At 45.8% G+C, this 22,976-nt stretch overlaps 1 protein-coding gene across 2 annotated transcripts; it reads right to left on the bottom strand.

The window, feature by feature from the left end:
- Nucleotides 1-316: 316 nt before the first annotated feature.
- ERLIN1 (ER lipid raft associated 1) lies at nt 317-22,824 on the bottom strand. 2 transcript variants are annotated; one of them, XM_072040268.1, is made up of 12 exons: nt 22,779-22,824; nt 22,406-22,529; nt 21,048-21,129; nt 20,526-20,572; nt 14,169-14,230; nt 13,102-13,227; nt 11,760-11,833; nt 6,111-6,169; nt 5,011-5,102; nt 4,379-4,468; nt 4,023-4,102; nt 317-3,815 (listed from the first exon to the last, which is right to left on the bottom strand). In XM_072040268.1, exons 2-12 carry the CDS (start codon nt 22,516-22,518, stop codon nt 3,597-3,599), a joined length of 1,044 nt encoding a protein of 347 aa, XP_071896369.1. In that variant the 5' UTR covers nt 22,519-22,529; nt 22,779-22,824; the 3' UTR covers nt 317-3,596. The 2 variants fall into 2 exon arrangements, with proteins under 2 accessions (XP_071896369.1, XP_038037239.1); XM_038181311.2 differs by lacking the exon at nt 22,779-22,824 and adding an exon at nt 21,279-21,348.
- Between the last annotated feature and the right edge of the window lie 152 nt (nt 22,825-22,976).

Here is a 22,976-nt window from a genome sequence, read left to right as displayed (position 1 = left end):
TGGGTCCCTTACATCTCTGCCCAAGGACTCTGTCCCTGGGAAAGGTCCCATGCTAGATCCTTGTGAATCACATGGCTGCAGCATGTGTGGGAGCCCAGCTCCCACCCCGAGCTCTGGGGGTGGAGGGCAGAGACAGAACAAGCTGTAAATACCATGTTCACTGCACAGCTCCACGATCCTGTGGTTCTTTGAGCTTGGGATGCTTGAGGGGCTTCCAGTGTTGCAGTCAACAGGAGACACACGAGAGGCAGCATTACTGCTGTGTGAGCAGCAAAAAGCGACACCAGCTCTAAGACACACAAAGCCACCAAAGAAATGCTAACAAAATAGTTTTATTGTTTTTATAAAAAGAACACAACACTGTGCATGTAAACTTGAACATATGTATAGTGCTTTTTATAAAGAAGGTGCTGATCAAGGAGCAAGCCCCTCTAGTCACAACAGCATGCAGGCCCTTTTGAACAGAGAAAAACCAGTTCAAAGCCATGTTCCCCATTACATCCACATTCTCACTCAGCCCTCCCAGCTGAGTGAGAAGTAAAGCCCATCTCAGGTGTCAAGGTGCTCATTCAGCTGCCAGCCATGGCACCTCACCCTTTGCACATCCACTCAGGCTCCTCCATCAAGTGGGGCTGGAGGCTTTTGTGCAAGGCACTGAGCATCATGCAGATATTGCTGCAGGATCTCAATCCCCAAGAGCATTGATGACCCATCCATAAGACAAAGGGTGGAGGTGGCAGATGCACACCTAGCCAGATGGGGACAACATTTAGCCAGAGTGACAGCCACTGGAGGCAAACCCACACACACACCTGGATGGCTGGAGGGGCAGGAGATGGCTCAACCCTTCCTGCACTAGCTACCCTTCTCCCTGTGTGGGTGTCTTGCTGTAGTGATCTGCAAGCTGCCTTGGTGTCAGCTCAAGGTTCCCTGATGCCCTTACTCCCCAGAACCTCCAGGCTAGCATAACCCACCTTTGTCTGCTCACCTGTGGCATGACCCCTGGGGTCTGATGCCAGCACTAAGCAATGCCTAACCACAGGCAATTCTGTAAACTCTCTAAGAAGGGCTTCTGTTCATAGAAAGTCAGCATTCATCTCAGAAGCCAACCAAATTGATGAGGAGAGGCTGTGTTTCTGCTGCAAAGCGACTGCCGCAAGCCAGCAACACTGAAGAACTGAGATGTGTCTCCACTGGCTCCACAAAGGACTTCCCACAGGGAAAAGGGGGGTCTTGTAAATCCAAGAGTACTTCCAGGAGCCACTCCAAACACCACAGACACAAAGCATGCTGCCATCCCACCTCTGGCCTTTACCCTTCCCCAGGGGCAGGCCCTGACAGGTTTAGAAAGGCTAACCCTGTGCCTGCCTGTTCCTCTCCCATCACCAGCCATGGGATTTCAGCACCCTTCTTGCTTCCCCACCTCCATGAGGAGTCCTCAGGGCCCTCAGCAATCCCTGGCCATCAGCACCTTTCCATCCCTGCTCTGCCGCAGGAGGACACTGCTCGCTCAAGCCTTTGTCAGCAAAGAGACAAGCTCCCCCTCCAAAAGCTCTGCTTGGCAGTCCCCAAGCACTGCATCTGTAAGTTGCACAGAGGCATGCAACCCATGTGCCATGCACATGCATCCTGAAGCAGAATAGTAACTAGGCATTGGGAGTCTGCAGATGGAGGAAAGAAAGGGTCAAAACATCCCTGCTCTACTCCAGAGATGGGTGAGAAGCAGCTGGGCAGGAACTGAGAAAGGGTATGGCACCCTATGTTACTGAACTTCCTCAGGGGGTGACACCACCATCCTTTCAGCCAACGAAGCTAAACAGTATAAGCAAAATAGCACTGGAAGAACTGACACACACACACACAACTACCTGGGGAGATCATTAGCAGACACGTTTATGGGCAAAAGCTGAGTTCCTTCCCTTGCCAGAAGACTGTAGATAGTGCTAGGGACAGAAAAGCAGGAATGTACAGATATCCAAGGCACATGGAGGAGAGGTGGTCTCTGAACATGCAGTGGGTTAAGAGGCAGACAGCACTGCAAGCAGGGGCATGGCCTTCTGGCTCAGGTCCTTGCCAGTGACTTCTCCAGACATCATCTTCTGAGACTGTCACAGAACACAAGAAGAAACAGGTTCTAGAAACAAGCACATCCTCATAGGCAAAGGGGAGCATGGAAGAAGACGAAAGCAGATTATACAAACAGATTTCATCCCCCACAAGGAAATTCACCTTTGCTGCATGCCTCTTCTCTCACCCTGAATTGATACACAGGGAGCAGGGAAATGGGTACATCATGACACATGCCAAGGCAGGAGGTCATCCCACCAGCATCGCTGAGTCAAAAACCTGTGAGGCAGCAAAGCCCAGCCAGTGCCTGTGGGACTGGAGACAGACTCCCCACTGCAGCTGGTCAAGGATGTACAAGGCCAGTCCAGCTTCTTGGAGTGATGAATGCTGCTCTGGGGAGTGGCAATGCCCTGCCAGCTTTGCAGCTGAGGAATCAATCTGCTGCAGAGCAGGGTAAACTGCACAAGTGGGATGGAGAGTGCAAAGCAGCACTGGGCTGGACAGGCTGCCTGCTGACCTCAGGCACCTGGTTATCTGCCTGGCAGTGGTCTGTAACAGAAGTCCATCTGAGGAGCAGGATAATGACAAGATTCCTGCGCTCCACCCCAAGAATTTCTTGCATCTCTCATCAAGTCTTTTCCTTTGCTTTGCAGCAGGCAAAGCCACGTAAATTCAGCACCCTTTCTGTGGTGAAAAGACCTAGAGGGAAGCTGCAATCTGAACAAAGATTTCTCAGCTCTGGATCCTCTGTTCCCAACCAGCTGCTCTGAGGTGTTCCACACACTCTGAATTCTGGTTTAGGGAGCAAGGTGAGACCCAGCCACCCAGATTAAGTGTACTGCAGTCAGTCATGGCCACCCAACATGAGACTCTTGCTTGGAGAAGGGGAGTTACAGAACCCCATCAGAGACTGCTTGCTCTGAGTTATCCACTTTCCACTGCCTACAGGAAAGGAAAAGATTATGGCTATGCAGATCCTATTCAAATAAACTATTCCACACCAAACCACTCCTTGCTGAGTCTTGCTCTGAGCAAGAACAGGCAGCCTCTACTGGCCAACTACAGAGTTCTTGAGGAGAGTTGTGTCCCGTAAGCATAGATCTGCCTTGGAGTCCACAAAGTGAAGCTTCCCTGGCAAGACGAAGGAAAACTCTGCTTAGCCTCAGCGAGAGCACTGTGGAACAACCAGTGTGCAGCCATGTTGCACTCAAAGCCACATATCCTACCTCAAGGGTAATGCTTGCTAAATAATTGCACCTACTGCAGAAGGCTTTCCTGGTGACCGTCTTTTAATATTCCAGTATAGGTATGTTAGTACAGGATTATCCCTCATTTGGAAGCACCAATTTAATAGGGAAGAAACGGAAGAGGCAGAGCACTTGCAATGTGCTGCTAGAAGAAAATCAACCCAACTGCCACCTATATGCAAGATGTCCACATATGCCACACATGCCCCACCAGTACAGGGCAACATCCCCATTCACAGCTGGGAAAGCTGTCAAGCTATACCAGGTCTCTTTCTACCTCTGTCAGCCAGTACTTTCCTTTGGTTTGAGGTGGCTTTCTGCAGAGGTGTCTGGGACTTCCTGTGAAGAAAGGCTGGTTTCTTGAGCAGTCCTCAGTTCAGCTTGCTGAAAGGCACAGGAATCCAGAAACACATTGGGGATGCTGTCACCAAAATACAGCTTGCTGTTTGTAGCTATCGCCTGATACTTCATTAGTTCCAGATACTCTGGGGTAAGTTTCAGCTACAAAAAAGAAACCAGAGACTGTAAGAGACAACTTTCTAGGGTTGGCATCATTAGATGGAATGTGGCCTGTTAAATCTAGTGTTTTTTTTTTTTTTTTTTTTTTTTTTTTTTTTTTTTTTTTTCCCGATGCTGCCCACCTGAACCTAGTCTGTGCAGAGAAAAAGAGTAAGCAAGTCCTCTTCTGACCAGCTTTCAAGTGCTCACCTTGTTGGAATCAGCCAGCTTCCGAGCAGTGTAATACTCTGCATCTGCTTTTGCTTTCTCTCTTGCTAAGAATGCAGCATCTAACACAGCAACAGAGGATGGACAGGAAAAGAAGCATTAGGAAGTGAACAAGTACAGCGTGCCCAGCATGGGACAAACTAACCCAGGTGTACCTGCGACAGCTCTGCTGCTAGGCACCTCCACTTCTGGCTTCTTGGAGAGGTGATCTCATGCTACTGCACCCTTTATTATTTTTGTAGGGCAGTATTGCTTGCGAGCCCAGTTTGAGGCTTCTCAACCCACAACCACCCTTAGGCTGAAAGATGCTCCCAGCAGCATGCCAGCACTACGGTTACCTTCAATCTCAGAAATTCGCTTCTCAGTTTCCTTCTCCATAATCTTCTGTTGATAGTGAATCCTGGCCACCTGAGCAGCTTTCTCTGCCTCTGCAATCACAACAGGCTCATCTCAGATATTCACTCCTCAAGGCCTGAGCATTAGCACCCTGACCCCAGACCAGGTAAGGGACATGCTGCCACGCAAGTGATTTGCCCTCCGCTGCCTCCCTTTCTGCTTGGGTCCTATGGTCCTGTATAGGTTCAGTGCGTTTATGCCTCAAAAAACAGTTATAGAAGGACAATAGTGCTGACGCTTCTAGTACTGAACTGGCTGACCCCCTCCTTTTACAAATATGTCAATGTTCCCTGACTTGGGGACATTTTAAAGCCCAATCAGTTTTGCTGGCAGAGCTGTTAACTCTTGATTTGCTCCAGCAGCAGCCATGCTGTAGGATGGAGGCACTCGTTGCTCTGCTGCTGTGGGGAGGGAGGTGGGAAGTAGATACAGCAACATAAACACTCCTGTTTTCTACTGTCTCTGACTGTTGGCACACCTTCCATCAGGACAAGGTCCTGTACCGACTTCCTAGGGGATGCAGGAATGGAAACTCTGTCTAGTCCCAGTCTGCTGGTACTGACTACTCACTTACCAATAAGCGCTTTTTTTCGGTCTGTCTCTGCCTCCTTCTCTACTACCTTCTGCTTCTGGGCCGCAATGAGCAGCTTGGTCTTCTCAGCTTCCCTGTACAGCAAAAGACAACATTGCAAGAAAACAGAGCAGGGGAGCAGTTCTGCAAACAAGGGCAATAGATGCCTGGGTGGGAAGATGTTGACCAGATGTCAGTAGCATTCCCTTGCAGCAATGAAGGCTAGCTCTATCTTCAGCTGCACGAGCACATGAATTGCCAGCAGATCAATGGAAGGGATTATTCCTCCTCTTTATTTGGCACTGGCAAGGCCACATCTGGACACTGCATATGGTTTGAGGACCCCCACTGCAAGGGAGACATCAACAAACAGAAGCAAACCCAGGGAGGTTCTAGTGATGGTGGGTGGAAGACGTGTATATGGGGGGAGGGGGTACGTGTGGCCAGGATGCAGAAGCAGGGCTTGCTCAGCTGCAGGCAAGGAGGCACCAGGGTCCCGAGGGCATCTCCTCTGGCCCAAGGGGGTCCTGGAGATACTGTGGCCAAACCCTGCTCCCACGGGTACAGTGAGAGCACTGGAGGCACCAGCACAAGTTGTAGCACCAGACACAGCCCCAAGGAGACAGCCCTTCCCATGCAAGCAGGGTGTTTCTGTCCTTGGAGACAACCCTGATGCTCTGGGACATAGCCCCAAGGAACTGTGGTGTTGGCCCTGCTTTGGGAAGGGGTTTGGACAGGAGATCTCCACAGGTCTGTATCAAACTAAAATCTTTCTATGATTCTTTAAGTTTGCAGACAGGAGCTTGCAAGCAAAGCATAAGGACTCCAGAACCCTGAATTCAGTTTATCAATCTTCTACAGGTTCTCTATAGATTAGTGTCCCCTCCATAAGGGAGTAGTAATGTAGCCTTGCTACAGACTAACCATCTAATAACCATGAAAGGCTAAAAGGCTTCAGAGTGGAAGGGATATGGAAATGGAAAAAAGACTGCACAGGTGTACCTAACTAAGCAACTGCATGGCTAGAGTCCACCTCTCACCTTCTGAACACGAGGCATAAGCCTTCCAAACCAATTCATACAGTTTTAGGTGTTGCTACTCACATGAGCTCAAAATTTCTTCGGATGGCTTCTGGGATTTTGGGTTTCGTAACACGAACAGCCTATGGAGAAAAAAAAAAAAAGTGGGTGCATTTTAGATTAAACATTTTGACAAGATCTGCATAGCTATGAAATGTCTTTGCAAAACTGGACATCTTCAAATTAACCCAAGACCACACATAGAGGATTCCAGTCCTTGTGTACAAGACAGTTGAGTACAACCACTTTCAGACAAGTACCTTACATTTTATTTCCTGTCTCTGCACCTTTAATGAAACCAAATTGATCAAGTAATGAATGTGGAAGACTCCTAAAGAGGTTCACCAACTTTGCTAGAAGCCCAGCTCTCCATCCCACAGATGGGAAGACTCCTCAAGCATCACCAGACAACAGTTCCCAAAATAGTGCTCAAGAAAGGGGCTCACCAACCCAATGAAATTAAATTGCAGGAGTAAGAATTGCAAACAGAGGCAGAGCCACAAGCTCAGTAATGAGTTTTCTAGGAGAAAAGCTTGCAGAAGCTACCATGCAATGACAGACATTGCAGTGAAGACACAGGAGAGCAGCAGGGCATGTGGCAACTGGGCACAGCTGCTGCATGTGACCGCTGATCACCAAGAGCAATTTGCATGGCAATACTGATACCACATGGCCAGAGGCAGAGCCAGTTGCTGAGCTGCTCTGCAGAGGGCTCCCTCTGAAACAGGAAGGAAACATCTAGAGGTAAGACCAAGAGCTGATGCCTCCCAGCTGTGATATATGGAGTAATAATTCGGGTCAAGAAGATGGTTGATATTAATAAAGAAGGGAGTGTGACCATGGGGGTCGGCAAGCCCCGTGGTTGATGATAACATCAGACTCTTAATGATGAGGCCATCAGGAGCGTTAAGAGAGTATAGAGGGAACAAAGAAGGGTGATTCAGGAGATGCCATGCAGTCTCGGGGTTGCTTGTTCTCCAGCCATTACAGCATGGAAGTTGCTGGGTGTTTGCTGTTACTGGGCAAAGTTGTTTGAGCAATGAAAAGTTGTTTGGAAAAGAACTGCTATGGGGCGAAGGGTATAAGAGGGGAACCTGTCCTCAAGATAAAAAGGAATGACAGGCTAGCAGAACAGAGACCAGGACAGGAACAGGCACATTGATCACCTCATGAAGATAGGTTCGGCCAAACTCAGCAAACTGCTCAGAGAAGCTCATACAGAGAGTCACTGGAAATAGGCGCACCGGAGCTGGGAAGAAGCTCAAGCTGAGAGAAGTAGAGCCATGCACAAAACTGCCCCTCGCTGGTAAGCAGTTGTGCATTATGGGGAATTATACTTCCTTAGAAACAAAGACTGTCCTGGTAACAATCAGTTTATGATCCTGAAATATGGGACCAAATTAAGGTCAAGGTGTGGGACTCTACAAGTAAAAACGACAAGGTTGCGGTGGGATTGCTCGGCACCTGGCGAGCAGTCTCTGAGGCCTTAAAGAGCCGCGTGGGGCCACAGTCAGAAACGTGGGGTTTTCCAGACAGTGAGGGAGCTGCAGGCTCGTTCACTGATCTGACTGCTATGCCATCGGCACCTCTGCTGCTACAGCCATCGAAGGCTTTTGTTGTTACGCCTCCTGGTGACCTGGACGTGCCTTTTGACCCAGGCCCTATTGGCCTCAAAAAGGAGATGGGTATGTTTTCCCTCAATCTGGGAAGAATAAGATACATAAGGCCCAAGGGCCGAGTTGCTTGACAACTTAAAGCGAGACATATTGTTCCCATGACTAGTCCTGGAATTCTCTGGTGTTTGTAATCAAGAGAAGAAATGGAAAATGGAGACTGTTATAAGTCACAGAAGACATGGGAGCACTTCAGCCAGGCCAACTATGCTCCCCGAGTCATGGACATTAATAGTAATAGACTTAAAGGATTGTTTGTTACCTTTTCTGATTGTACATACGTATAGGTGTACTCGGGTTTAGTATGTAAAAGCAATGTTATGTTTGTGTGTGTGTGTGTTGGTAGAGCACAGATTCCCGTGCACCCAACGCTGTTTACTTGCCTTTTATAAATATTACTAAATTCAGATTGAGTCGAGACTTCATTTATAACACAGCCCATGCGCTGCCTGGTTCATTAGGGAGCTTTGCAAGATGCAGATTGACACAGTCCATGGCAGTACGATGGCTTCACAACCCTCTTGTTTTAGCTCCAGTGCACATCTAGCACCGAACCTGCTGCTCACTTCTCTCTGGGGCCAGCAAATCTGCAAAGAACAGATCTGAACTTCCACAGAGGGGAACATCACATGGACACATCTGAAACAAGTCTTTGCAGGTGGTAAGAGAAAGGGAAACATTTGTATGACAGGTACTTCAACCCTGTTACATGCATCCTGCCTGGAGAGAAGCAGCCAGCCTGGCATCACAAGACACTCAGGAACAACTGCTGCTTCGCTAAACAAGCAAAGCAAGCAGATTTATGGGACTTCAGACCAGAACACCTTTCAGCGAAAGGATTTTTTTTTAAGCTCCCAGCAGGAACAAAGCCTCTCCAAGTTCCTGGAAAGGTTCTGCATGCAGAAAGCTCGCCTCAAAGCAACTCCCTCATGCTTCCAGCCACAGCAGGCTACATAGGGGTATATTACTTCTACCTCTGTAATACCACCTGCACCAAAACAAAGACTGGTTTCCAGAAGTGTGGCTTTTCAAACATGGTCAAAGATTCCTTTTCACAGTTATTAGGAACCTCCCTTGCTGGCTGTAACCTTTCAAAGATAAGTGAGTAGCTTCACAATGTCAGGAGGCAGCAACTTGGACCCCTTGGATGCAGCAACCCGCCTTGTTCCACCCATTTGTGTATTCCCATCTGCCTAAGTGGTTTCTATGCTCAAACATCCTCTACTGCAGGCAATGCTCTACCTCTGCAGACTGGCAGCAGGTTAAGGACCTGGGCAGTCTGAGGGCAGGCCATGCTGGAAAGAAGTGATGGGCGAAGAAGGTGCCAAGTACATGAGCCTTTTCCATGTTCTTAGCCACCACATCCTCTGCCCCACAGTACAGTAGGCCTACGGCTTCTTGAGGCTTCCTCTCGCTTGGATGCACCTCCGAAGCCCTTTATGTTGCCCTGCACATCCACCATTAAGTCCAAGCCCCAGCTCACCTATCCCCTTTTGTAGGCATTTCACTTTTCAACTCAGTTGGGAGCACTGTGTTCATCCATACCAGCCTCCTATCTTACCTACTGACTTTACACAATTTGTGATGTCCTTGACAGTGAAGCAGACTCCTGCTCCCCTTGGCCATCCACGGTAAGTTACTCATGGGAGCCTGCCAAACAGATCTTAACGAAGTGAACTCTGTTCTCCTGAAGTCCAGGCCTATATATATTCTCCTATTCATATTGCTTCTCTAAGAACCTTGAACTTAGCATCTGCTACAGATGACACTGCTATCTGACTTCACCTCTCAACCAGATCTTGCTTCTAAAAGGTCCAGCAGAGCATCTCCTACAGTGCTCACCAGTGCCAAAATATGTATTCAACACCCTTCAGAAAATATGGTGTTGCCTGAAGCCAACCCTTTCTGCCCTTCCAAAAAATATGTCAGTGGTTAAAGCTCTCCATGAGTTCTGGTGATAATGATGCTTCCTTCGGTTTTCCTCATGCAGCTTTACCTACTTCATTCTTCACCCAGCTAGGGTGAAAGTCTGTAGCAGAAAAGGACCACACCATACCCAGTGTTTGCCTAGTCTTTACCTACACAGTATCTCATCTCTTGTGAGCTATCCCGAACAAGCCATGGGACTGCAAACAGGCACAGGTTTCCAGTTGCACATTTTTGTTTCCCAAGATGCACCCGTTTGTTCCCAGACACAGGAAAAGCCCAAGAATGTACTGCTATCTGAAGGAAAGTGCAAAAGCCTGCCCTACGACACTGTCCCTAGACACCTTCTTACTATCCACTGGCCTCCACTTCTCTTAGAATCATAGAATATCCTGAGTTGGAAGTGACCCCTAAGGATCACCGAGTCCAACTCTTGGCACCACACAGGTCTACCCAAAAATTCAGACCATGTGATTAAAAGCACAGTCCAAACACTTCTTAAACTCCAACAGGCTTGGTGCAGTGACAACTTCCTTGGGGAGACTGTTCCAGTGTGTGACCACCCTCTCAGTGAAGAACCTCTTCCTGATATCCAGCCTAAACCTTCCCTGCCTCAGCTTGACACCATTCCCACAGGTCCTATCACTGGTGACTAAAGAGAACAGATCGCCGCCTTTCCCCCCACTCCCCTTCGCTAGGAAGCTGTAGGCCACGATGAGGTCTCCCCTCAGCCTCCTCTTCTCCAGGCTAAACAGGCCAAATGATCTCAGCTGCTCCTCATACGTCTTCCCCTCTAGGCCCTTCACTATCTTTGTAGCCCTCCTCTGGACACTCTCCAACAGTTTCATGTCCTTTTTGCACTGTGGTGCCCAGAACTGCACACAGTACTTGAGGCTGCATCAGTGCAAAGCAGAGCAGGACAAGCACTTCCCTTGACTGACTAGCAATTCCAACTCTTCAGACTGTGGTCAACATTCCACTCCACTAGGAAATAAAGTTTTTTTTAATCAAGCAACTTGGAGGATTCGTCAAAGTTTCATCTACATTAAATAGTTTTAATAGGACCTTGAAATAAATGCTGTTAAATCCCTCTAACACCACCTTTTCAGTAATGAATTAGGAGGGACCCTTTATCAGGAAATGTAGTGATAGGACAAGGAGTAACAGCTTTAAACTAAAAGATGGCAAATTTAGATTAGATGTAAGGAAGAACTCTCTACTTATGAGGGTGGTGAGACAGTGGCACAGACTGTCCCAAGCAGCTGTGCATGCCCCATCCCTGGAAGTGCTCAAGGCCAGCCCAGATGGGGCTTTGAGCAGCATGGTTTGGTGGAAGGGGGCCCATGGAAGGGGGCCTGGAAGGAGATGATCTTTCAGGTCCCTTCCAACCCAAACCATGCTATGATTCTATGAATTATTAAGAAATAATAAGAAAAGATCTGAGCTTTTAATCATGATGGTAATTTTGTTTTATGAAAATCTTCCATAGGAATGCTGTGAGCAATGTACAATTGGATATTTGGAAGAACAGAGCTATCTCATCTTTTTTGGTAAGATACTGCTTGTGGCTGACTCTTGTCAACAGAGCAGCCTATGGCAAAAATAAGCCTTAAAGCAGAAAGCAATATTTATTGCAGCACTTCATATGCTGTCAAAGGGAGGCTCTCTGTCCCTGCACAGCCAGCTTAGCTAAATGTCGCAATAAGAATAGCGAAACAGATTTAGTTTCTTTCTTCCCCACAGTGGAAGTTTCCAGAGACTTCCATTTTAGCCCTTGCAAGCCTAAGGTTTTCCCAGTTGGTTGCCCTGAACTTCAACATGACAAAAAGCTGGCAGGTCCCATAGCCTGACTAAGACTAAAGACGATTTTCTAACATTAAACAGAAAATCAACCAGGATTCATAGCATTTCAAAGTGGTAACCGTCACATGGAGTCTTCAACTGACAAACCTCACATCTCCAGGCTCAACTATTTCACGAGGTGGAAAACAGAAGCAAGAAACTTCATCAATACAGTAAAACATGAGCAAATGAGAGGTGGAAAAAAATATGTTTTGTTAGGCAAGGAACCTACCTGGATAGTAAGACCTGGTGCCATGACATTGAGATCTTTCTGCAGGGCCAGCTTCAGATTCTCATCTATCTGATCTGTTTGGAGGACAAGAGAGAGACCAGTTAGCTTTTATCACCATTTCTCCACTTATCTCCATTCTCCATCATTTATCTCCATTATCTCCATCACATTATCTCTATTTCAGCGTTTATCATCATTTCTCTGTGTGGCAACAAGTCAGCTGGCTTTGAAGAGGCATCTCTATGGTGCAAGATAAAAAGACTTTTTGAGTACATTGCTTCCTCTTCTATACTCCCTGGAAAATACTCCCAAGAGTAGAGCCATAAGAACCACACACTAGTGCCTCTGGAAAAGTTAAACTACTGATGAATTCATGATACCTGAGCTGAGGGTAAGTGGCTTTCGGGGTCTCAGAAAGGAAACATACCCAGAGCCCACAGCAGAAGCCCATCCCTCCCTATCCAGAGCCATGCCAGTCCCATTGCCAGCAGCAAGCTCTGGTCTTGAGGGACATGCAGGATCCAATACTTGCCACTGAAAAAAAATGTATTTCTGTCACTTCCAAGCTCCAGAAAGATTTTTCCACTAAACTGGACAGTTACAATGGGATTAAACTGCACGTACCATCAGAAAACTCCTCTCTGACTACAGATATTTGGCAAGTCTGAGTACAGCATTCAAAGATCTACTGTTTCTTAACATTCGAAGTCTGACAGCCTTTCACCTTCCAAAGTGATAAATCCGTTTTCCCTTCCTCCTTCCCTCAAGAAGGAACATAATGCTGTTATGCCTTTGGAGCCACAGGCATATGCCAAGGTCAGGGCATTGGATCCCAGGAGCAGACCATTAAATGGGATAATTCCTGAATGACTGATACCCCTTGTGAAAAAACTAGAGCAGTGCAATGAACTGCAAGCATGTCCCTTCTGGCTCTTCCCTGCCAACAGTCAGAATTAAGCTTTTTAAGTAAAGAAGTTAATTCAGGAACAGAATGGAGGCTTAAAATATAAGTGAACAAGACAGAAGCATCATCATAATGAAGACAATGAGCATGACTCCATGCACAGCAGCAGAGAAGCTACTTAGTATATCCAGAATTCAGTCCTAAGTGGAAGAGGACAAATCAAATCCCACATATAGATGGGGTAAGACAAAGAAATCCAAATCATTAAGGAGTAAAGCTACAAAGGAAGTAGCATACAGATATATAAGGAGATGGTTTCTAGACTACAACTTCAGTACAGAGGCTGTTTGCTCACAGGAAACTGTTGTAACATATTCCACAACAGAAGAGGGAGACTACACAGACCTTGGTAGGTGTGTCCGGCTGCCATCCACTTACCAAACAGCTCGATGTATACTTCCTGAAGAGTATGAGCACTGCAGAACTGATTCAGCTCATGATGAATTTTATTGAAGATCAAGGTCTTATCGTAGTCCGCAGTGTAATTTTTCACAATATCATACACTGAGGAAATAAGAGAATTATCTCAGCTCACCACCAGCATCGATCGCATCCAGTGACTCTGTTGACATGTACTGCTTTCTGCAATGCCTGAACCTCAAAATGACAGCTCAAGACATCAGGAAACTAGTACAGCAGTAGGTCACCAGAGACTTAGGGGACGTCCATCCTTGGATGTGTCAGGACTTGGTCGGACACAGTCACAACTGCCCAGACCGGCTGTTCATGATATGCCTGCAGCAAGCAGGAGGGAGGTCAGAGGAGAAACCCGCAGTGGTCCTCTCCACAAGCACTGCTGGAGTTATATGACTTCAAAGAGATGAGTCAATATAGCAACATATTTTGTCAAACATTATCCTGTTTTATGATCAACATAAACAAATGACGCCCGTTCACAACCCACATGTATAGGAAAGGACACTAGAAAAAAATGAAAACAAAGCATCATTCCTACAACTGTAACATGAAAAACGCCTCAGTAACACAAGAGTTTTGCTTTAAACTATGCTGCTGAAGAAAAGCTGTCTGGGCCTTTGGGTTTGGCAGCTGGTGAAATAAGGTAAGAGGCTCCTGCATGGGCTTTGCCTTTGTAATGGTCTCAGCAGTTGAGCTGGCAAGCAGCTGGGAGCTTGGCTGTGTATGCTGAGTTTCACAGGTCTCCCTTCTCTTCAGCTCCAAGAAACAGGATTGCTCTAGCACTTGCCACAAGCAGCCTAACATTCCCAGATACTTCAAGGGAGAAGCAGTCTTAGAACTTATTGTCATCTCTGCAAATCTATGGCTCTTTGAAAAGCTTGCAGACACAAACATGAAACTAAGTACTAGGAACCACAAAGGTACTAAGACAGAAAAAAAGGAAGCAGTGCTGCAAACCAAGACAGAGCTGCTAGAGGATGAGTGAAAACAGTCACAGTGCTGCTTGTTGAAACAGGACAGGAAAATACCTGCATATGGTGCCAATTTATTCACAACTTCTATTCGGTCAATGTAGATCATAACACCGCCACTACAAGTGAAAAAGAAGAGTTAATGGATTACTAATTAAATTGTTAACACTGGTTTGCATTTAAAGCAAAGTTGTCTTTTTTCACTTTTTTTTTTTTTTTACCAAACTCCGTTGGAAACTTGCAGTTAATTTTTACCCAGGACAATTCTGACCTCTTGAGCATTTTGCAATCAGATGGTAGCAAGCAAGCCCCAGCTTTGCACAGACTGGTCCCTCTCTCTGCATAAATCAAAAGCCTGTTTCAACAAGTCTGCAAGGCAGCTTTCACTTCACCTTATCTCCTACTCAACCAACAAAAGGAATATACCCTCAAACAGGAATGTAGCTGCAACCATCAGAAAGTTGGAGTCCAACACAATGAAGGGAAGGCAGCAAGGACAGCAGGTATACCTGCTGCAAGCAGCAGGGCAGCCTGTTTTACACAAACTGGAGACAGATTGCAGCTCTTCTAGACAGCAAATGCATTTAAACAGAAAATCCGCTTGTTTAAGTTCACTAACTCCAGCAGTAACTGGACAAGGCCACTGTCAGAAATGAAAGAAAGAAAGCATGTAAGAGATTTTAGTTTGCATTTGTGTGTCACCATGCCACACCACAGCTGCTCTGCAACAGTAACACAGCTGCAGAAAAAAAAAAAAAAAAAAAAAAAAACAACAACAACAAAAAACACCTCCAGATGCTGACAGGAAAGAACCCATGACCCTCCTGGTGAGACCAGGCACTGTCAGATGGGCCAGAGAAAGCTGGCAGAGCTTGGTCCCACGAGCACTTCCAAATGATAACAGACTACTGGAGCTACTGCTCATACTCCAGAGCAACAGCAGTGACAATCCAAAATAGAAGAGAAAGCTCTGAGCCAGCCCCCAGGAAGACTCACTAGCCATTTATTTTAAATCCGTGGCACTAGATGGGAATAAACCATCATCAGCACATGGACCTCCTGACCCTAATGGTCTCCAGACTTGCCTCTCAGTCCAAGGCATTAAGAGGCATCCAATGTACTTCCACTCCCTTTCACTACCTTAGCCTCTATTAGAGCTCATCCCTACCTTTAATTTATGAAATTAAATGCCATTAAATTCAGGCCTTGTTTATGACACAGGTAAAAAGCACAGACTCTGCAGTGTAGAAAAAACAAACCTGTAACAGCTCTTAACTCTCTCAAGAGCACGTTTTAAAAATATGATACTCTCTGTTTTACCCTCTGTTGAAAGGCAGGGCACAAAGAATAAGTTTTAGCAGAAACCATTAAGAGACAGCTGCTCTCTAGATGTGGATCTCATCCAGCTCCAAACTAAGACTCTCTAGTGTTTTAACTCAGATGTATTCCCCACAACAAACTTGGTTTCTTATTTTATACTTTTTAACCTCCATCACTTAAAAAGTTAAGTCTGCAGAAAAATTACTTTGCCAGTTTTAAGCCAAATCTTATTGCAAGTGGGCAGATTGAAACAGAGAATCATTTCTATGCTCTTTTAGGAGAGGTCTGCCAGGCACAGCCTGTGCTTGTTCTACAAACCAGTGTGCTTCACGGTAAGCTGCTATCTGAAAAAGATGATGACGAACTGCACTTGTCTGCTGAGAGGTAAAAGCCAGCAGAATAGACATTCATAGCTGAAGATAGCCTTATTTCCTGGTGAGATAACACTCTAAGGAGAATTTCTCTCTCTTTTTTTTTTTTTCCTCAAGATTTCTTTCTAGGCCATGGTCATTCCTACTGGCTCTCTTAAGAATTATTACTTTTATTTAAGACAGGCCTTCAAAGTCCTTCACAGATGTGTCAAGCTATATGAGCAGTTATAACAACACGGTATGTGCATTTTTCTCCATCTCATTCATTCTGCACTCTGTCCCTCCGTGCTCAAAAAAATTACTATTTCTCATTTCAAGTGACTTCCAACACCATTCTGCAGGATTTTCTGAACCTGCTTTCATCCTAATGATTTGCTCCAGTCACCTTTTAATGCTTCCACAAGGACAGGGAAATCCAGTTACCATCTTGGCTTATCTTCAAAACATCCTGGTGAGGAACCATAGCAGAGAGCGTGGGTTTCATCCACTCCAATCCCCCAGTAGAGCAATGCTGCACATTTTAATACTGGGGTCCTTTTTGCATTTCAATTTTATGGGGCTATTAGAAGCAAAATGATAACATCTCATACAATCTGTCTCCTATGCAGCATGCATATGCAATTCCTCATCACCTCATGTGCAAGAAAGGCACCTCAGGTCAGAAAGGACTGCCTGCTGACCCCAACCCAACCAACACTATCTATAACTCTTCCAAGGATCCCAGCCGCCAGTGTGGGTCAACAGAGGGGGCATAAGCGAGTATGCCCGCTGAATAAGCGGGCCACCTCCTTCCTCACTGAGGTCGCAAGCCTACAAAACAGTTAACACTGTTTTACATTTAGCCAGCTGTTGAAGCATCTCATCTAACACTGGGCAGCATGGATGGTCTTTTGGACCTTGCTGATGTAGATCCAGGAGCCAAACTGGACTGTAACACACTGACCTTAAGATGAGCACCTCAGACAAGATCTCCTCGCAAACAGCCTGGTACAGAGGATACTGGTAATCTACTGGGCTGCAGGAGATAGCATCCTGGGCAGTTTGGGGACAGTTGTTCTTGCAAAGCACCATGCACTGGTTTGGGATGAGAATCCAGCTGCTTTGGTACCTACAGCTTAAACATCATCTAGGATAAAACTCTTCCCATTTCAGCAACTGACATCCACTCAAAAAACACCCCAATTCACAGAAGCATGCTCCTTGCCAGATGCAAGGCAGGGTGACTCTTACAGTACAGCTCCCGCAGGGACCTCCGGTGCTTACAACTCTGCATCATAGTTTCTGCAGCCTCTCACGCACTGGAATTTGCAGCCTCTGTAGTGGTGACTCACAGGGCCCAAGGTCCTCATGTCAGAGCTGCTCATGAGGTTGGTCAGACAGAGCAGCCCTGAACTGAGCAGGCTCTTTAGTCAGGGAGAGAAGAACAAGAAGAAGTCCATACAAAGTCTGAAAGGAGAATCAGCACATTGGCTACGTGCATCTGGGAGTTTAAGCATGTGGCCGTTTGCTGTATCATCTAAGAGATGAAACCAAGAAAAGATGCAGGGAACGCTGCTAGAAAGAGACCCATGGTAGCAATGTCTCTACTACAAACCTTCAGCAGTACCTGTCAGCCCTAGCCACAAAACAAGATGCTCTTATTCTGGGTACTGCTAAAAAAAAAATAAAAAAATGCCATCCCTAACTTTACGGGACAGGTGAAAACGTACAGGGGATGCTACAGGAGACTGACAGACTAGCAGGCATTTCAGTAGAATTTAGCCTCATACATTTCAGGATTTTAGCTTGTGCCGGGCCAGGAGAACTCAAGGGAAGAACTAAGGATGCTGCCATAAAAGAGGCTATAAAAAAAGCAAACCTTCAATGCTCACTGCTAGAGCTGACCACAGACAAGACCAGACCAGGTTAGGTAATGACAGCATACAAAAACAAGGCTTAAAGGTTAGACCTGATAAACCTAACACATCCACTTGCAATCTGTACAACACATTTTTCCACACAATTAGCTAACAGGAATCCATCCTAGAGCAGCATTCCTCTAGCACTCTGCGTTCCTGCCTACGATCTTCAGCACAAGCACAACACAACTCTCACACCTTTGCAAATAAACATCTAATACTACAAATAAAACATCTATAATATTAATACAAATAAAACATCTAATGTTACCTGGGTAACAATACTACTTAGTGTCTTGGCTATTTACTGTTTCTTGGCATGGTAAAACCTGTACAATATTTAGCATGTGTCCTTCCACTTAAGTTTGTAAGAAAAATGCCACTTACCTAATTCTCTCATGTAGTATTTGACTAAACTACTCTCAACCTGTTTATTATATTGCACAAGTAATAATACATTTAGTGACGTATTCTTCAAGTCAATTATTTGGAATACCTTGCTCTTCTACAACTACTTTTTTGAGCTCTCCTGATTTCTCCTTTATTTTGGAGATGTGCCCTGAGGAAACTGCTGAACTTCCCAAGGAAGTGAGAAGGCATTTTCTTGTCAGGGAAAAGTCAGAAGTCTCAGACACTAGAGGCAATCACATAATTGATTTTCTTCATAGCTTAGAGCACATAAATATCCTACCTTCTGTAATGAAATTACATTATCCTACCTGCTGTAATGAAATGGTTTTAGTCTCTGGGGTGACAGCTGTTCTATGGAAAACATACATCTGGTGCCAAAACATTTTAAAACCTCCATTAAACATATTCATTTAATACTGTAAAGTACAAATGGGACAAGTAAGGCAAAAATTGGAGATGGGCACCCACACAGCCACTGGAAATCTTCTCAGTGTAGATGAGGATACAGGGGACATGAATAAGGTGGAAGAGAAACCAGCCTTTGAAGTCTGACAGTTCAGAATACAGTTACAGAACTTTTAAGTGTTTAGGGTCTACTCTTTTAACAAACTCTGAGCCTGGAAGGGATCAAATTTCAGATTTGATCCCTTCATTACTTATAAACAAATGTTTTATTACAGAAATTTAGATTCAAAGCTTTGGCACAGAGTGGCTTCAAACTTTGATTCCAAACGCAGAAAATTTAAATGCATAAAAGAAAATACAGAAACGCATTCTAGTAATAACATCTTAAAAATGGACAGATCTACTGGGACCTTTGGTCTGAGGTATATTTAATTACTAAGAACTACTTCAGCTGCTGTTTGGTGTATTTGAGCATGCCTATTACCTGCAACCTCACAATGACTTGTAGTGCACAACTGAATTCTGCAACTCTGAAACTTAGCAGGAGCTTAATGAACTTGGTATATTAAACTACAACGTTTAGCTGTTAAATGACAGAACTGCAGAACAACTGTCTCTGCTCAAGCAGGGACAGAGCAGTACAGTTTAATTTTGACTACATGTCTACCGTGGTTAAGCTTCAGCAGAAATCTGTTAGGTCTGTTGAGACGGCTTCCAGGACAATGTCTCTGGCCCAGAGGTGTGACACTGTTTTACAAAGTCCAGCAGTTGAAATATTATTGATACTTATAAGCCAAAGAAGTTAGCGTTAAACACATTCTTAAAACTCTGCTCTGACAACTTATTTTTAACCACGCCATTTAAGACATGGAAAAATCACAAGTCTTACTTCTCTTCCAGCAATTACTTTTCATTTGCACCCAAAGATTCTTTACCTAACAACAAAGCCCTGTCTGCAGCTCTGAACAGTAGCATTGTTTACAAACACTCCTGTAAGAAGTTTAAGATCTAAAATTTAAACCTGTTAGCAATCCATAAGAATTCAATGTTAATATTTAAGCCCAAGCAATGTCTCATGACTTGCTATAGGAATAATTCTAAGAAGAGATCAAAATCAACTTTGCTTTATTTAGGATGTCACTAGTGTTCAACTTTTAAATTTCAGCAGGGTTGCTATGTGTCATTATTCAAGTCATACTGGCAGTTTTTTTTTTTTTTTTTTTTTAAACAACCAACCAGTCAAAAAACAACAACAACAGAAATATTAAGAGTACATTACAGTTAAAACACAGGAAGAATCACCGGTCTTGATTGATCCTGCAGGAACAGATTCAGTGATCCCTTTAACTTGAGAATGAACAAACAGACCAGAACCTGCAACCCAACTCAACTTGCTCTCTACTTCTGTTCTTGCTCTACTTGTTGGAACTATAAAAGGATCAACTTAATTATGAAGCAGGCAAGGGCCACCCATGCATAGGCTGTCTCTTTAGCCTCCCTCTTCCTTTATGTCAGGTGAAATGCTTATTCCAAAAATGCCCCAACTATCCCAAGAAACTCATTTTCTTGAACTGTTTTTGACATGAACCATCTCCCCATCAGGAGGGAGGTTTCCTATTCTCCCATTCATTATTTACTTTTGCCCACTGCAGGAGTCAACACTTGTATGGGCCACAAGCCTCAGATTAGAAATACTGCAAAACACAGGGCAGTCCAAGGCATGACAACGGGTTAACAGAGTAACTGAAGGAAGAAAACAATAACAAGTTAAGAGAATATCACTGGAAATGCAAATGATCTCTGAACATAGATTCCAGTGAAAGCAAGAACATTGTCTCCCATACCTCTGCTTAATTTCCACGTATAATGTATGTGTTCATGTTTGGGACCAATTTTAGGGTAGGTGCCTTTACTTTTCAGCCTCTGTGTCACAGTACTATATACAGTCGCAAGCTACGCAATAGAACACATCTGCCCATCACCAGAAGAAATACAGAGAAAAAACGTACCTTGTCCCACAAGGCACGTTTTTCACTTCATCAGTCTGCAACGTGGTCTGAAATAAAAAGACAGCCAGTGCTCAGAAAAACACCATGTTCTCGAGGAAGATTGCACAGTATCCAGTCCCTTACAACCATTACATAGGCATCTGGAATAAAAAACATGTCCTCTGCCTCCCTCATGACTTCTGTAGGTGTGAGCTGAAGACAGACTTTGTTCTGACTGCATTTTGGGAGACAGAATGCAGCTGTGCTCATTTCCCTACTCATACTTCCTGCAACTCTCCTGGCAAACAATCAGGCCACAAATGCAGACTGTCTTCCTGAAGCAAGACATGTCTTGTCCAAGCAAGGCACATGCACTAAGGCACCCAGGTGGTGGGAACAAAGGGTTTCTGAGGAGCTGTTGCTCCAACTGCCAACTCACTGAGCCTCTCTGGAAACACCAGTTACCTAAGTCACCCCTATGCAGCACTATCCCTTCTGATGTTTGCTCCCACACACCCTCTTCCAAGATGAGGAGGCACTAACCTGCACAGATTTGAAGGTGGTAATGAATGGGAGCATGATGTGGTAGCCTGGTCCACTCGGACTACTTAACAATGCACCACCCCTAGAGAGAGAGAGAAAGAGAAATGCAGAAAAAAAAAGGCAAATGGAGAAAAGATTCAAGCAAACAGAAAATACTATGTGCTGGTTCTGAGAGAAAATGTTCAAAACACCAAGAGTCACAGCTTTGGTAGGGCAAATTACATTACTCACCTGCTCCAAAGTTGCAGCATCAACACAAGGTGTCTCAGAAGAAGTCACTGCAGGCCTGTAACCTTATAGACTACAATACCAAACAGCAAGCTGGTGAGCATAAAGCGAACTGCCCTGACTACACAACTCACCTATGAAAGAGCTGATTCTGCATCAGATGCTTGTCTATTGCCACTTAACAATCATTTTCTTCAGTCCTGTGAGCAATTAACTTCTAGAGATAGCCGATATTGCTAAAATCCTCCATCACTGGCAACATTGCAGAGAGCTTCAAGAATACAGATTTTTCTTCCCTAAATAGTTGACTGGCAACCATAGAAAAATCCAGTTGGTGTGATACTGTCAGTTTGAATTTCCACAAGGCATTTGGTACAGTCCCTTACCCAAAGCACAAAACAAATCTACAGTCTCCTGCGTGGTCAGTTGGTTAAAAGACAGGAGGCACAGAAAAACTCTTAAGTAATGAATCCACTCAGTGCATTAATGTCTCCTGCAGCATCCTACTTCAACGCACTTGTAATAAAAGGAAAAAGCAGCACAAAGGATGCCCACGATGGCAAATGTGAAGCGTAGAAAGGATGTAACAGAAATATGGCAGAAAAAAGTTTGAAGTAAAATCTGGTCAACTGGTGGCATTTAGTGACTACGACCACTATCTCTCTTGCTCTGCAAAGAGTATCCGCAGCAGCTGCAAGCCCCCTGTGAAACTCGGACCTGAGTCAATATTCTGGATGGCCTGGGACAGAGGTAACAGCACTCAGGATGAGAGAAAGAGGGTCTACAAATAGGAAAGGACTGGGTGGACCAAGAACACTGACTTTAAGCTTTTAGATCCAAGTTATGACTGGAAAAGTCATCTCATAAGAAATACGAAAAGTAGCTCAGGATTCAGAAAGACCAAAGTTCACAATGGCTCTATACACGGATGGGCTTTCTAGACCCACGTTGGTGAAAGAGAGCAGAAACAACTCAGCCTGCCAATGTCTGAGCAAAACCCTGGGAAAAAATCAGAGGGGAGCAATCACCTCCAAACGTGGTCCAAGGGCCGAGGAAGAAACCTAGCAATAGGAAAAAAAAAAGCAATGAAAAGCCACGGACACCTTCAGAGCGCTAGAAGGAAACAGTACCTGTAATACACAGCCAGGTGCCCCTCCTCAACCTTGTGAATGGAGGCGTACAAGAAAAAGACGAGAACTCCCGTGGCAGCTGCAACTACGGCTCCAGCCTGGGCCATGCTCATCCTTGCAGCACCTGCGGGACAAACACAGCACAGCTCAGCGGGCGGCGGGGCCGGGCTCCCGCCTCCCCTCCCGCTGCCCCTTTTGCAACGGGAAGCACAAGGCCTGCTTAGGCCGGCGATGCGGGAGGCGCCCCCGCAGCACCCCGGAGGCCTCCCCCGTTCCCAGCGCCGTTACCGCCTCGGTCTCTCTCTCCCCCCCACCCCCCCCTCAAATTATCGCGACCTTCCTTCGACGCCCCCCGCCCCGGGGAGCCGCACACCTCACCGCCGCCCAGCGGGTTGACCCGGGACCGGCTCTCACCCGTTGAACCCGGCAGAGCCGCCCCAGGGGGAAGCGCCCCCCGGCTCCCCGTACTGCTGGAGGCAGGCGCGGCCCCGTGCCCGCTGGACGCCGCGCCCCCGGCTGAAGGCGAGGCCGGGCCGGGCCGCGCCCGCTGCCCCCGCGGCCCAACGGCTCC

This window comes from Anas platyrhynchos, chromosome 6 (assembly GCF_047663525.1).
Source record: "Anas platyrhynchos isolate ZD024472 breed Pekin duck chromosome 6, IASCAAS_PekinDuck_T2T, whole genome shotgun sequence".
NCBI classification, from domain to species: Eukaryota; Metazoa; Chordata; class Aves; order Anseriformes; family Anatidae; genus Anas; species Anas platyrhynchos.
The sequence above is the reverse complement of the archived record's forward strand: the minus strand, read 5'-3'. Positions and strand labels throughout refer to the sequence as shown.